Consider the following 13,266-nt stretch of genomic DNA (forward strand, 5'->3'; position numbering starts at 1 on the left):
GAGGGGAGGGAACACTGTTATATAGGTAGACAAAAGTATTGATTTGGGTGAAGAGAAGGGCAATGTACCAAATGTGAGTGATCAACATGGTGGCATTGAGGAAGAGGAAGACATAGAGAGGTACATGGGAGGTATAGAAAACAAAGATGAACCCTGTTTCACATACAGTACTGCATTGTCAGTGAAGGAAAACATGAGTATATGGGTGGATAGACGGGTGGACAGGCTGAACTAGTAGGTATGTCTATGAAGTGGGGAGAGTACCCAAGACCATATATGGGTTGGCAGACAATTGTCCTGCAAGTGTATTTGTATGTTCTGTAAGAATTCCCAGGTGTATAGCAGAGCTGACAAGGGAAAAGGTTGTGATCACTGCTTGGCCACAGCCAGCTACCCAGACTGACTGAGTAGTTGAAACAGTGGGCTTGCGACATAGTCACAGGGGACATCAAGCTCAATTGGCATAACATACTACACAAAACATTGTTCCACCTCCTACTTTGGCGAGTAGCCCTGAGATCTGAAAAGCTTGCAAGCAGCCATCTAGATGCAAAGATGGGTCTGTCCTTGTCTGGAGCAAAGAAGAATGAAAAAAAACAAAGATTCATGGAAACAATTAGTCCTAGTGACTGGTACACCATGCGATCCCCAGCCTATACAACTATTAGACCAGAAGAACTAGATGGTGCCCGGCTACCACTGTCAACCACTTGGTGGGGGATCTATGTAGGAGATCCTGGATAGAGAGGAAGAATAATGTGGAACAAAACTCAAAATCATTTGGGGGGGAAAAAAGGGAGGGGACCAGGTTTGCTGGTCTGATAGAGCCTAGTGGAACCCCTGAGACTATGGTCCCTAGCTGCCCTTCAGGTCTGGAATTGAACCCACACCTGCAGCTTCCACCCAAACAAAAGACAGGCATATGAGTTGAACATTTACCTGAGGTAGATACACTCCTTGGAGAGATCAATCATGGGAGAAAGAAGGGTTGTTTATGCACAGGGAGATAGCTCAGGGGGCAGGAGTGCATGGAGTATGGAGTGATGGACACAGGCAAGAGGTAACTATCAGGAGGAAATGGGAGATGAGCTGTTGCATTGGGGTAAATTGTAGTCAATGTCATGAGGCAAAGTATATGTGAACTGCTGCATGGAAAGTGCATTTGCTCTGTAAATTTTCACCCAAATCACACATGCACACACACAGAAAAGAATAGTGAATATACCATGAACAAAGGAAGAATAAATTTGTCTCAGGAGAAACACAGCCAGAATGTTCTTTAGAAGCAAGGATGGTGAGATTTCGTCTCATATACTTTGGACATGTTATCATGAGGGACCAGTCCCTGGACAGGGACATCATGTTTGGTAAAGTAGAGGGTCAGTGAAAAAGAGAAAGACCCTCAAAGGAGATGGATTGATACAGTGGCTGCAACAATGGGCTCAAACATATCAACGATTACGAGGAGGGTATAGGATCCAGCAGTGTTTTATTCTGTTGTACGTAGGCACTATGAGTTGGAACCAACTCGGCAGCATCTAACAATAGTAACAACAACAAAATGTTAATCTGATCTTTTTTAAAAAAAAAATGCTGTTTCTATAAGGCCTTTGTATAACTCTCTTACTGTCTTTTTTAATGTCTGTACAATCTGTAGTAGTGTCCTCTTTTACATTTCTGATAGACTTAATTATTTCTTCTCTTTTTATCTTCATAATTTTCTTCAGAAAAATTTCAATTTTATCTCTCTTTTTAATTAACTGACTTGGTTTTGTTGGTCTTCTGTACTTACACATATTGCTTTGTATTTCCTCACTTTCTGTTCTTATATTTACAATTTCATTCTTTCTACTTTCTTTAGATTATGTTGCTATTGGCCATATCTTCTTGTCCTTTCTTATTTTTTTAAAAATGAGTTTTTATTTTGTATTGGTTTGTACAAACTCTTTTTCAATTAAGGATGTTAGCCATATTCTGTCCTAGTTTGTCATTAATACTTGGGTCTTATTTATGGTATATTTTTGAAGCTTAAGTTTTACATTTTTTACAAAGACACAGACTTACCCATCTCAACATCTTCTTGAAGTCTAACCAGCTGGGATTTCCCCAGCTCTAGAGCCAGGAGAAAGCAGCATTCTAGGAGCCTTCTCAAATGTGAGTTTCCATGGCCCAGACTGCCACGTAGAAAAGATGCCCTGCCAGGCCTCTGTATTCTTCTATTCAAATAACCACTAGAGTATCCTGTCTCAAATGATCATGCCACTCCCTTTGATGGCTTTCTCTGTCCTCAATATGAATTCCCAGCCCCTGGGCTTTTCCCTTTTCCAACCTCTCTTTCTGCTGTCATGTGTCTGAATCCCTGGCTCCATTCTAGACAGTGTGACTCATGGCTCCTGAAATGAGCCACAGTCTCTGGCTGCTTGGCCACTCACTCCCTTTCTATAGTTACCTGGTGGCCAACTCTTATTTGGGGTTAAGGGTTCAGGTTTTGCCTCCACTGGGAAGTTTTCTAGGATGTTCCAAAACTGGGTCAGGTGTCTTTCTCCACCCACTTATCTTCCCTTGCCCAACTGGGATATCACTGTTGACTTCACACTCACTAGAGTGAGTGCAGAGGTTGTGGGCTGTTTGTTATTCACTGTCTTCCCAGCACCAAGTGCAATGCTAACACTCCACATCCTTTAAATGTCTGGTGGAGACTTAATGAAAGACATTTCACACAGGGAACAAAGCTCTAAATATATTTGAAAGTGCAGGCCAATGATGCTATCATATACTTTAGGTTTCTGAGTTACAGGCAAAAACCACCATCTTGATCCTGAAAGTTGACTCTCAGAGTCAGTTTGGTGGAAACTCACAGGAGGTCTGGTCTTTTCCTTGGTCTGAGGTCAGCATATCCCTTGCCTTTTGTTTTGTCACACCGGGAGGTTGTCGTGCCCTCTCAGTAGCTAAGGCCTCTCTTTCCCTGCTCTCTTGTTCATGATGCCATGTTGGTACCTTGCTCTGAGGGTCAGAGATACTGACTGTGTTTGCCATGCATTTGGGCTTGAACACATGCTTTCTTGTGCTTTAATTTTTTTAAAGTCAAGTTTATTGAGGTATAATTTGTTATTGCTGTTGTTAACTGATGTTTTAGGCTGTGTTCTCTAGAGGAGAAAAATCAATGGAACATATAGATAAATACATTTCAATAGATTTACTTCAAGGAAATGGCTCACACAATTACAGAACTGGCAAGTTCTGAATCCATGGGTCAGGCAGCAGGCTGCGGACTCACAGGGTTGCGGGAGCTGGCACATTAAAATTTTGCAGGCCAGGGAATATGCTGCTGGCTTATAGGATTGTGGGTTCTGGTGAATCCAAAATCTGCAGGCTAAAGGCTTCCTGTGTCCCAAAAACTGGAAGTCAGATGGGACGAGTAGAGGATCAAGAGAGATTGCTTTGCCAGAACATCTATCTATATATTGGATGCTAGCAACACCCCCAAGGAAACTCCTCTTCCAACTGATTGGTTGCTCACATCAGATTACAAACTACTGAGAATCATGGTTTAGCCAAATCGACACATAATATTAACTATCACATTAACATTAACCATCAACTCTGACTCATGGTAGCCTTACATAAAACAGATGACACATTGTCAAGGCCTGTATTATTCTCACATGTTTGAGTCATGTTTGTGGCCACTGTCTCAATTTATTTGACCAAGGGTCTCCCTTGCCCTCTCTTGCTCTGTATTTTACCAAACATGGTGCCCTCTTCCAGTGATTGATCCCTCTTGATGATATGTCCAGAGTGAGTCAGATAATATTCTGCTGTGATCCATAAAGTTTTCACTGGCTGATTTTTAGAGGTAGTTTTCCAGGCTTTTCTTTCTAGTTCTGTCTTTTTGCTGAAATATGTCCACGGGTGACCCTACTGGCATTTGAAATATTGGTGGCATAGCTTCAAGAGTCACAGCAACACACAAAATCACCATAGTAGAACAAACTGACAGATGAGTAGAAGAGTAAATTCATTCTTGGTGCATAAGAGGTACAGATAATAAAGGTAAACACTTTTACATGCAGAATAATGCATTATCAGTAATAACAAATACTAATCTATGAGTGTATACATAGGCAGATGCGCTAAATGATCAGACATGTATAGGCAAAAGGGAATATACTCATGACCATATATAAGTTTGATAGACAATATTTCTATATATGTATTTGTATACACTATAAGATTAAGGTTGTGTGTCAACTTGGCTGGGCTGTGATTGAGTGGCTGGGCAGCTGGGTGTAGTGATTCTCCATGATGAGAGGGTAATCACATCCATGGTAGAATCTTCTGTGAGCAGCTAAGTAGTTGTCTTTGGTGTGTGGCCTCCTTCCAGTATATAAGGAGAAGCTGTGAGGAAGCTTTTTGGCACATCTGGATCCTGCATTTGGCAAGTCTTCATCTCATTTGGCCAAGCCATGTTGCCTGCCTATCTTATTATTGTTTCTAGACTTGACCCAGTGGTCTGCCATGTTGCCTGCCAATCTTGGGATTGTGCCATTCTACTTGCCAACCTTAGGTTCTTCAGCCTCAGCCGTCAGCGGATGCATGAGTTGTGAGAAGCCTCTAGCTCCAGTGGGTCTGGAATAAGAGGCAAAGCTGAAGCCCAAGGTCCAGGGGCCTTCACCCAGTCCCTAAGCCTGGCACTCTGAATTTGGATTTCTAGCCCCCTAAACTGTAAGAGAATAAATTCCTGTTTTTTAAGTCATCTTCTTGCATTATAGCAGCACTAGAGAGCTAAGACAAATGTCCATATATATAATAGCACTAACAAGGGACAAGTTAAGATAACTTCTTAGTCACAGCCAAACACCCTGAGGGAGTGAGTCACTGGGCCTGCACGTTTGGGACTATGGTCATGGGGGATATGGAACTTAATTAGCATAACATACTACACAAAAACACTGTTCTACATCCTACTTTGGTAAATAGCAACTGAGGTCTTAAAAACTTGTGAATGGCTAAGATTCAACAATTGGTGTCTTCTCATCTGGAGCAAAGAAGAATGAAGAAAATCAAAGATGCATGGAAACAATTAGTCCAAGGCACTAGTGGACCATGCAAACCTCAGGACTCTGAGACCAGAAGAACTAGATGGTGTCTGGCTGCCACCATCAAACACTCAGAAAAGGATCAAAATCAGAGATCTTGGATAGAGTGTGAGGAAAATATGGAAAAAAATTCAAAATCATAAAAAAAGACCAGGCTTATTGGTCTGATAGAGCTTGGTGAAACCCCTGAGACTATGGCTCCTAGTCAACCTTCAAGCCTGGAATTGAACTCACTCCTGTAACTTCCAGCCAAACAATAGAGAGGCATATAAGGTGAACAACAATAGCAGTTAGGTACACTCTTTAGAATAATCAACCACGGGAGATTAGAAGCGCAGAATTTGCACAGGGAGATAGCTCAGAGGGCAGGAATGCATAGGAAAAACGGACACAGAAAAAAGGTAACTACAAGGGAGGATTGGGAAGACTTGTTATGTTTGGGGATTGCAATCAATGTCATGAAACAAAATGTGTATGAATAGTTGAATGGAAATTGAATTTTCTCTGTAAACGTTCACCCAAATCACATTTTAAAAAAGAAAAATTAAAGAGTAAATTCACCCTCTTTAGGTGAAGTTTAATAAGTTTTGACAATGTATACAGTCACCACATCCATAATAAAGATCTGGACAATTTCCACTACTCCAAAGTCATCTTGTATTTGTAAGTATCCCTTCTCTCACCATATATGCACATATGGCCCTGCTCCTCAGGAACTCTGTGGGCTCCTAGAGGGCAGGAACTAGTTCTGTGTACAAGGTGACTATTGAAGAGTCAGACCAAGGACATGGACATGGGTGTCAAGTGGATGCTGATTGGAATCCTGACTCTGACATTTACTACCTGTGAGTCCTTGTATGAGTTCATTTACTGTACTGATGCCCAGTTCCCTTATAATAAAATGGGGATGATGATAATTCTTCCAAATGCCTTCATGGTAGGCATTAAGGAAGCTGGTATTTATAAGAACCCAGATCACAGAAGGCAGCGAAGAGGTAGCTATGCAAATGAGTTTGCAAGACTGTACTGACCCAGGGGGAGAAAGCACAGATCCCAGGTTCTCTCTGCTAGAGCCACCAATCCTCCCCCGACCCCAGAAGCCCACTGTTCTGACCTGCTCTCCCTGTAATCAGAAGGGTGGCCCTTTGTCACAACTACCATGAACTTATAATCAGAAGAGTCTAAAATGCACTCCCCACAATGATCCTCAAACATGTTGTAATCACCAAAATGAAATCTTGGACACTTCTGAAAACAGGCTGGAAGTTCAGGAAATTAATTATTTCTACTTATTATTAAATAAGGGAGGTACTGGTGGCTCAGTTATAAAATTCGCACCTTCCTTGTAAGATTCCAAGGTTCGATTCTTGGCCAATGCAACTTGCACAGATATCACCTGTCTGTCAGTAGAGGCTTCCATGCTGTTATGATGCTGAACATGTCTCAGCAGAACTTCAAGACTAAGACAGACTAGGAAGAAAGGCCTGGAGATCTACTTTTGAAAGTCAGCTAATGAAAACCCAATGGATCACAATGGTTCAGTCTATAACCAACCAATCATGGGGATGGGGTTGCCATGAGTTGGAGGCCAATTTAATGGTAGCTAACAACAACCCTAATTAATTAAGTGGAGACCTATTAAACCTGCATGCTAATGCAAACAATACAAATAAAACATCAACTCATAGCAACCCTTCTTTGGGTTTCCAAGGTGGTATCTCTATAGAAGTAGATTGTCCAGTCTTTCTTCTGAGGAGTGGCTGGTGGGTTTGAACCAACAGCCTTCTGGTTAGCAGTCAAATGCCTTAGGCACTATGCCACATCCAATAATAATCCCCCATAGGGGCAACCACCACTCGTCTGTCAGTTTATTTACTATGGTGGCCTGTGTGTTGCTGTGAGACTAGAGGCTATGCCACTGGTATTTAAAATACTAGCAGGGTCACCTGGGGTGGACAGGTTTCAGCAGAGCTTCCAAACTAAGGCAGACTAGGAAGAGGGAAGGCACCATCCACTTCTCAAAGTATTGTTGTTGTTGTTGTTGTTATGTGCCCTAGAGTCGGATGTGACTCATAGCTAGCCAGTGAAAACCTTATGAATAGCAGTGAAACACTGATGTATTACTGGAAAACTGTATGAAGAGCCCTGAAGCTGATATAGTGCCAGCAGATAAGCCTCTCAGGTCAGAAAACACTCAAAATTGACTGAGGAAGAGCTGCCTCCTCAAAGTAGAGTTGACCTTAATGACGTGTATGGTAGTTAAGTTTGTGTGTCAATTTGGCTGGGCCTGATTGAGTGGCTGGGCAGCTGGATATAGTATTCCCATGAAGAGACTGGTAATCAAGTCCATGGTGGAATCTACTGTGAACAGCTGATGGTCTGCTTCCTGTATATAAGAAGAAGCCTTGGGGAATGATCTCTAGCTTATGGCATGCTTGAACTCTGCATGTAGCCATGTCGTTGTTCAGCAGCCTGCCATGCTCTGCTGACCTTGGGACTTTCAATGCACCTGAATTAATGGCCTGCCATGTGGTTTGGACTGTGCCCTTTTACTTGTCAACCTTGGGTGTGTCAGCCTCAGCAGCCAGCAGCTGAATGAAGAAAAGCCTCTAGCTTCTGTGGGCTGGGAGCAGGAGGCAGAGCTGAAGCCCAAGGTTGAGGGGCTTTCACCCAACCCCTACAGCTTGGCACTTTGAATTCAGACTTAAAGCCTCTGAATTGTAAGAGAATAAACTTGTTTCTTCAAGCCATCCCATTTGTGGTATATTTATTATCAGAGTGGCCCTAGAACAACATGGATGGAGTAAAGCTTTTGGGACCTCCATTCACTGATAGGGCATGACTCAAAATGGGAAGAGGCAGCTGACAACATCCATTAATAATCACAACATGGAATGTATGAAGTATGAATGTAGGAAAATGGAAGTTGTCAAAAATAAAATGGAACACATAAAGATCAACATCCTAGGCATTAGTGACTGGTTTTGGCCATTTTGAATCAGACAACCATATGATCTACTGTACTGAGAATGACAAATTGAAGAGGAATAGCATGGCATTCATTATCACAAAAAATGTTTAAGATCTATCTGAAACACAATGCAGTCAGTGATAGATAAGATAATATCCATAAGCCTGCAAAGAAGAACAGTTACTACTGCTATTATTTAAATTTACTCACCAACCACCAAAGCCAAAGATGAGGAAATTGCAGATTTTTACAAACTTCTACAGTCTGAATTTGATAAAACATGCAATCAAGATGTGTTGATTATCACTGGTGGATAATCACTGGTGGACAATGGAATGCAAAAGTTAGAAACAAAGAAGAAACACTAGTAGTTGGAAAACATGGCCTTGGTGACAGTAATGATGCCAAAGATCATATGACAGAATTTTACAAGACCAACAATTTATTCATTACAAATACCTTTTTTCAACAACATAAACAGTGGCTATACATGGACTTCACCAGATGGTATACACAGAAATCAGATCAACTGCATCTGTGGAAAGAAACAATGGAGAAGCTCAATATCTCCAGTCAAAACAAGGCCAGGAGCTGACTGTGGAACAGACCATAACTGCTCATATGCAAGTTCAACTTGAAGCTGAAAACAATTAAAACCAAGTCCACAAGAACCAAAATATGATGTTGATTACATCTCACCTGAATTTAGAGACCATCTAAAGAATAACTTTGACACATTGAACACCAATGACCAAAAACCAGAGGAAATGTGGGATGACATCAAGAACACCATCCATGAAGAAAGCAAAAGATCATTAAAAAGACAAGAAAGGAAGAAAAGACCAAAGTGGATGTCATAAGAGATTCTGAAACTTGCTCTTGAACAGAGAGTAGCTAAAGCAAATGGAAGAAATGACAAGATAAAAGAAGATCTGAACAGAAGACTTCGAAGAGCAGCTTGAGAAGACAAAGTCAATTTATTATAATGAAATGTGAAAAGACCTGGAGTTAGAAAATCAAAAGAGAAGAACACACTAGGTATTTCTCAAGCTGAAAGGACTGAAGAAAAAATCCAAGCCTCAAGTTGCAATACTGAAAGATTCTACAGGCAAAATATTAACAGATGCAGGAAACATCAAAAGAAGATGGAAGGAATACACAGAATCACTCTACCAAAAAGAATTGGTCAATGTTAATCTATTTCAAGAGGTGGCAAATGATCAAGAACTGATGGTATTGAAGGAAGAAGTTGAAGCTGCACTGAAGGAATTGGCAAAAACAAGGCTCCACGAATTGATGGAATACTCATTGAGATGTTTCAATGAACAGATGCCATCCTAGAGGCACTTACTCTATGTAAAGAAATTTGGAAGACAGCTACCTGGCCAACTGACTGGAAAAGATCCATATTTGTACCCATTCCAAGGAAAGGTGATCCCCCAGAATGTGGAAATTATCTAACAATATCATTAATATCATATGCAAGTAAAATCTTGCTGAAGATAATTCAAAAAAAGTTGCAGCAGTATATTGACAGAGAACTTCCAGAAATGCACACTGGATTCAGAAAAGGATGTGAGATTAGAGATGTCATTGCTGATGAAAGATAGATCTTGGCTGAAAGCATAGAATACCAAAATGATGTTTACTCATGTTTCATGGACTATGCAAATGCATTCAATTGTGTGGATCATAAAAAATTATGTATAACATTGAGAAGAATAGGAATTCCAGAACACTTACTTGTGCTCATGAGGTACCTGTATGTAGGCTGCTGTTCAAACACAACAAAGGGATAATGCATGGTTTAAAATCAGGAAAGGAATGCATCAGGGTTGTATCATTTCACTGTACTTATTCAATCTGTATGCTGAGCAAGTAATCCAAGGAGCTGGTCTATATAAAAAAGAAGGGAAGGCCCTCCATGAGATGGATTGACACAGTGGCTGCAATGATGGGCTCAGGCATAGCAGCGATTATGAGGATGGCACAGGACCGGGCAGTGTTTCGTTCTGTTGCATATTGGGTCACTAGGAGTCAGAGCAGACTTGACAGACCTACCAACAACAACACGTGGGCAGAGATGTGGCAGTGAGCAGGAAGGTTAATGTATCCAACTGTTTTTGGAAAACAGTTTGGCATGAGTTTCTAACTTTCAAAATGCTAATATTTTCTCGGGAACTTTTGTGGCGTAGTCCCTAAGGCACTTGACTGCTAACCAAAGGGTGGCAGTTCAAACCCACCAGCCACTCCTCGGAAGGAAGGTTGGGCAATCTACTTCCGTAGTAATACCACCTTGGAAACCCAAGGAGGGGTTGCTATGAGTCAGATCCAATTTGATGGCAGTGAGTTTGGTTTTGGTTTTGGAATACTTTCTCAATTCCTACAAGTTATGCTAAGAAAGTAGCCTTACAATAAGAAAGGAATTATGCAAAAATATTCAATACAGCATTATTTATATTAGCAAAAAAGTTAGAAACAATCCAAATATCCAACCAAGGGGAGTGGCTGGGTCATTTATGGCATAGAGAACAGATGGAGTGTCATGCAGCCATGGAAGACAGCATTTACAGGGAATATAATCATATGGAAAGTTCTTGATATATTATCAAGTGAGAAAAAGCAATACGCAAAACTATATATACACAAAGTAAAAACTGTATATGTATTAAAACAACAACAAATATATGCCCAGATCAGTAGGCTGGAAGGAAATAAACCAAATTGTTAACAGAAATATGGTTTATTTATTTATTTTTTTCCCCCTGCTACTTTTATTTATATTCTAAATTCCTTTTTTTTTTTTTTGAGCATATGCTATTTCTAGAATGGAAAAAGTACAAAGGAGTGCAATAGGTTAAACCTTCTGTTTGGCATTTGGCTGTTTACATATAAGTACCCTTCCCTTGCTTCCAGTACATTTAATTGGGCTCATGTAGAACCTGTACATAGACCAAGGGGGCAGTTCCTCAAACAAAACAACAGGATACTGTATGGTTTAAAATCAGTAAAGATGTGTATCATGCTGTATCTTTTTACCATATTTATTCAATTTGTATGCTGAACAAATAATCTGAGAAGATGGACTATAAGAAAAAGAATGTGGCATCAGAATTGGAGGAAGACTCATTAACGATCTGCAATATGCAGATGACACAACCTTGTTTGCTGAAAGTCAAGAGGACTTAAAGCACTTACTGGTGAAGATCAAAGGCACAGCCTTCAGTATAGATTACACCTCAACATAAAGAAAACAGAAATGCTCACAACTGGACCAATAAGCAACATCAGAATAAATGGAGAAGTTTTAAGTTGTCAAGGATTTCATTTTGCTTGGGTCCACAGTCAATAATCATGGAAGTAGTAGTCAAGAAATCTAATGGCATATTGCATTGGGCAAATGAGCTGCAAAAGACTTCTTTAAAATGTTAAAAATCAAAAAATGTCACTTTGAGAACTAAGGTGCTCCTTACCTGAGTCATGGTATTTTCAATTACCTCATATGCATACGAAAGCTGGACAATAAATAAGGAAGACCACAGAGGAATTGATGTCTTTGAATTGTGGTGTTGGTGAAGAATAGTCAATTTACCATGGACTGCCAGAAGAATGAACAAATCTGTCTTAGAAGAAGTACAGCCAGAATGTTCCTTGGAAGCAAGAATGTCAAGATTTTATCTCATATACTTTGGATATGTTATCAGGAAGGACTCAAACCAAAAACCAAACTCACTGCCATTGAATCGATTCCAACTCATAGTGACCCCCTTTGGGTTTCCAAAGTGGAAACCACTTTTGGAATCTTCTGTAAAGATTTATCTTTACAGAAGTAGATTGCCCAGTCTTCCTTCCATGGAGTGGCTGGTGGGTTTGAACCACCAACCTTCTGGTTAGCAGTCAAATGCTTTAGGCACTACACCAACAGAGCTCCTTCTCAGGAGGGACTGTTATTGTTGTTGTTGTTATGTGCCGTCGAGTTGGACCTGACTCACAGTGACCCCTCCTTGGGTTTCTGAGGCAGTATCGCTACGGAAGTAGATTGCCCCATTTCCTTCTGAGGAGTGGCTGATGGGTTTGAACCGCCAGCCTTTTGGTTAGCAGTCAAGTGCCTTAGGGACTGTGCTACCAGAGCTCTCTCAGGAAAAGGACATCATGCTTTGTATAGTAGTGGGTCAGTGAAAAAGAAGAAGTCTTTCAACAAGATAGATTGATACAGTGGTTGCAACAATAGGCTCAAGCATACCAATATGATTGTGAGGATGGTGCAGGACCTGGCAATGTTTTGTTTTGTTGTGGAGAGGGTTGCTATGAGTCTATAAGATGCCAATTCAATGGCATCTAACAGTAACGATAACAACCCCTGCTCCCACAAGGCCTCCAGTGGAGTGTTGGTGAGTGGCCTGCTTAGGTGAGATGGTGTGAGATGAAGTGAAAGGAATGTACCCATAGTTTACACGTGAAATGAGGTATTCCCAGAACATAATTTAAAGCCTCTATTTATGATTATGAAGACAGTCAGAAAATAATCTGTGCTATCAGTCCATCCACTCTAGAAACCCAGTTAAAGCCCAGGGAGTGGCACTCAGTCTACCTTTTCCAGCTGCGATGTGCTCTCATCACAAGCCTCTCTGACCAGGTCCCGGGCATTGCAGAGGTTGCCCTGCTTGTAGGCGATGTGGATATCCTGTGTCCGGTGGGATGTCACTGTGCAACCACTATCTGGCGTGGATAGTTTGCTGCCCATGTCCACGGCACCTGCATGGGAGCAAACAGACAGGCACTTGTCACTGCTGGCACTGCTTGTGTGAGGCACAGGTGAGGGGGCAGAGGGGCAGGCATCTACAACAGGATCTTGGGAGCTGCAGTCAGAGAACAGGGTTGCCTGCAATACTGCTCTCACAAGGACTCTCAGACCAGTGCCCTGCAGCCCTTCTTGGGAACACTTTCAGGGTCTCCTCCAGAGCAGATCTCCAAGGGTGGGACTGGTGCAGAAGCCAGCTGTCTGCGATGGCATCAAGCACTGAGCACAGCTCGGGCGGACTCTGCAGCAAGATCACCATGGGGAAAGCATTAGGGCAGGAGGGGTGGCTGCCCGGGGCATGGGGGTGTGGTGTGGTTGTGGAGGGACTTGGCAGACTGAACTCGCTGACAGCAGTGGAAAAACAAGGGCTTCTGTGAAAGACCAGTGGGCTCAGA

At 41.6% G+C, this 13,266-nt stretch overlaps 1 protein-coding gene across 1 annotated transcript in view; it reads right to left on the reverse strand.

Annotated features, from left to right (window-relative positions):
- LRRK1 (leucine rich repeat kinase 1) overlaps nucleotides 1–13,266 on the reverse strand; it is a 359,564-nt gene that overhangs the window by 238,839 nt on the left and 107,459 nt on the right. Inside the window, exon 2 of the mRNA XM_007959936.1 lies at nucleotides 12,662–12,825. Within this exon, the coding sequence (XP_007958127.1) occupies nucleotides 12,662–12,825 (164 nt within the window). The remainder of the gene's footprint in view (nucleotides 1–12,661; nucleotides 12,826–13,266) is intronic.

This window comes from Orycteropus afer, unplaced genomic scaffold, assembly GCF_000298275.1.
Source record: "Orycteropus afer afer isolate SDZICR_OR568_19922 unplaced genomic scaffold, OryAfe1.0 scaffold00019, whole genome shotgun sequence".
In the NCBI taxonomy this organism is placed as follows: domain Eukaryota; kingdom Metazoa; phylum Chordata; class Mammalia; order Tubulidentata; family Orycteropodidae; genus Orycteropus; species Orycteropus afer.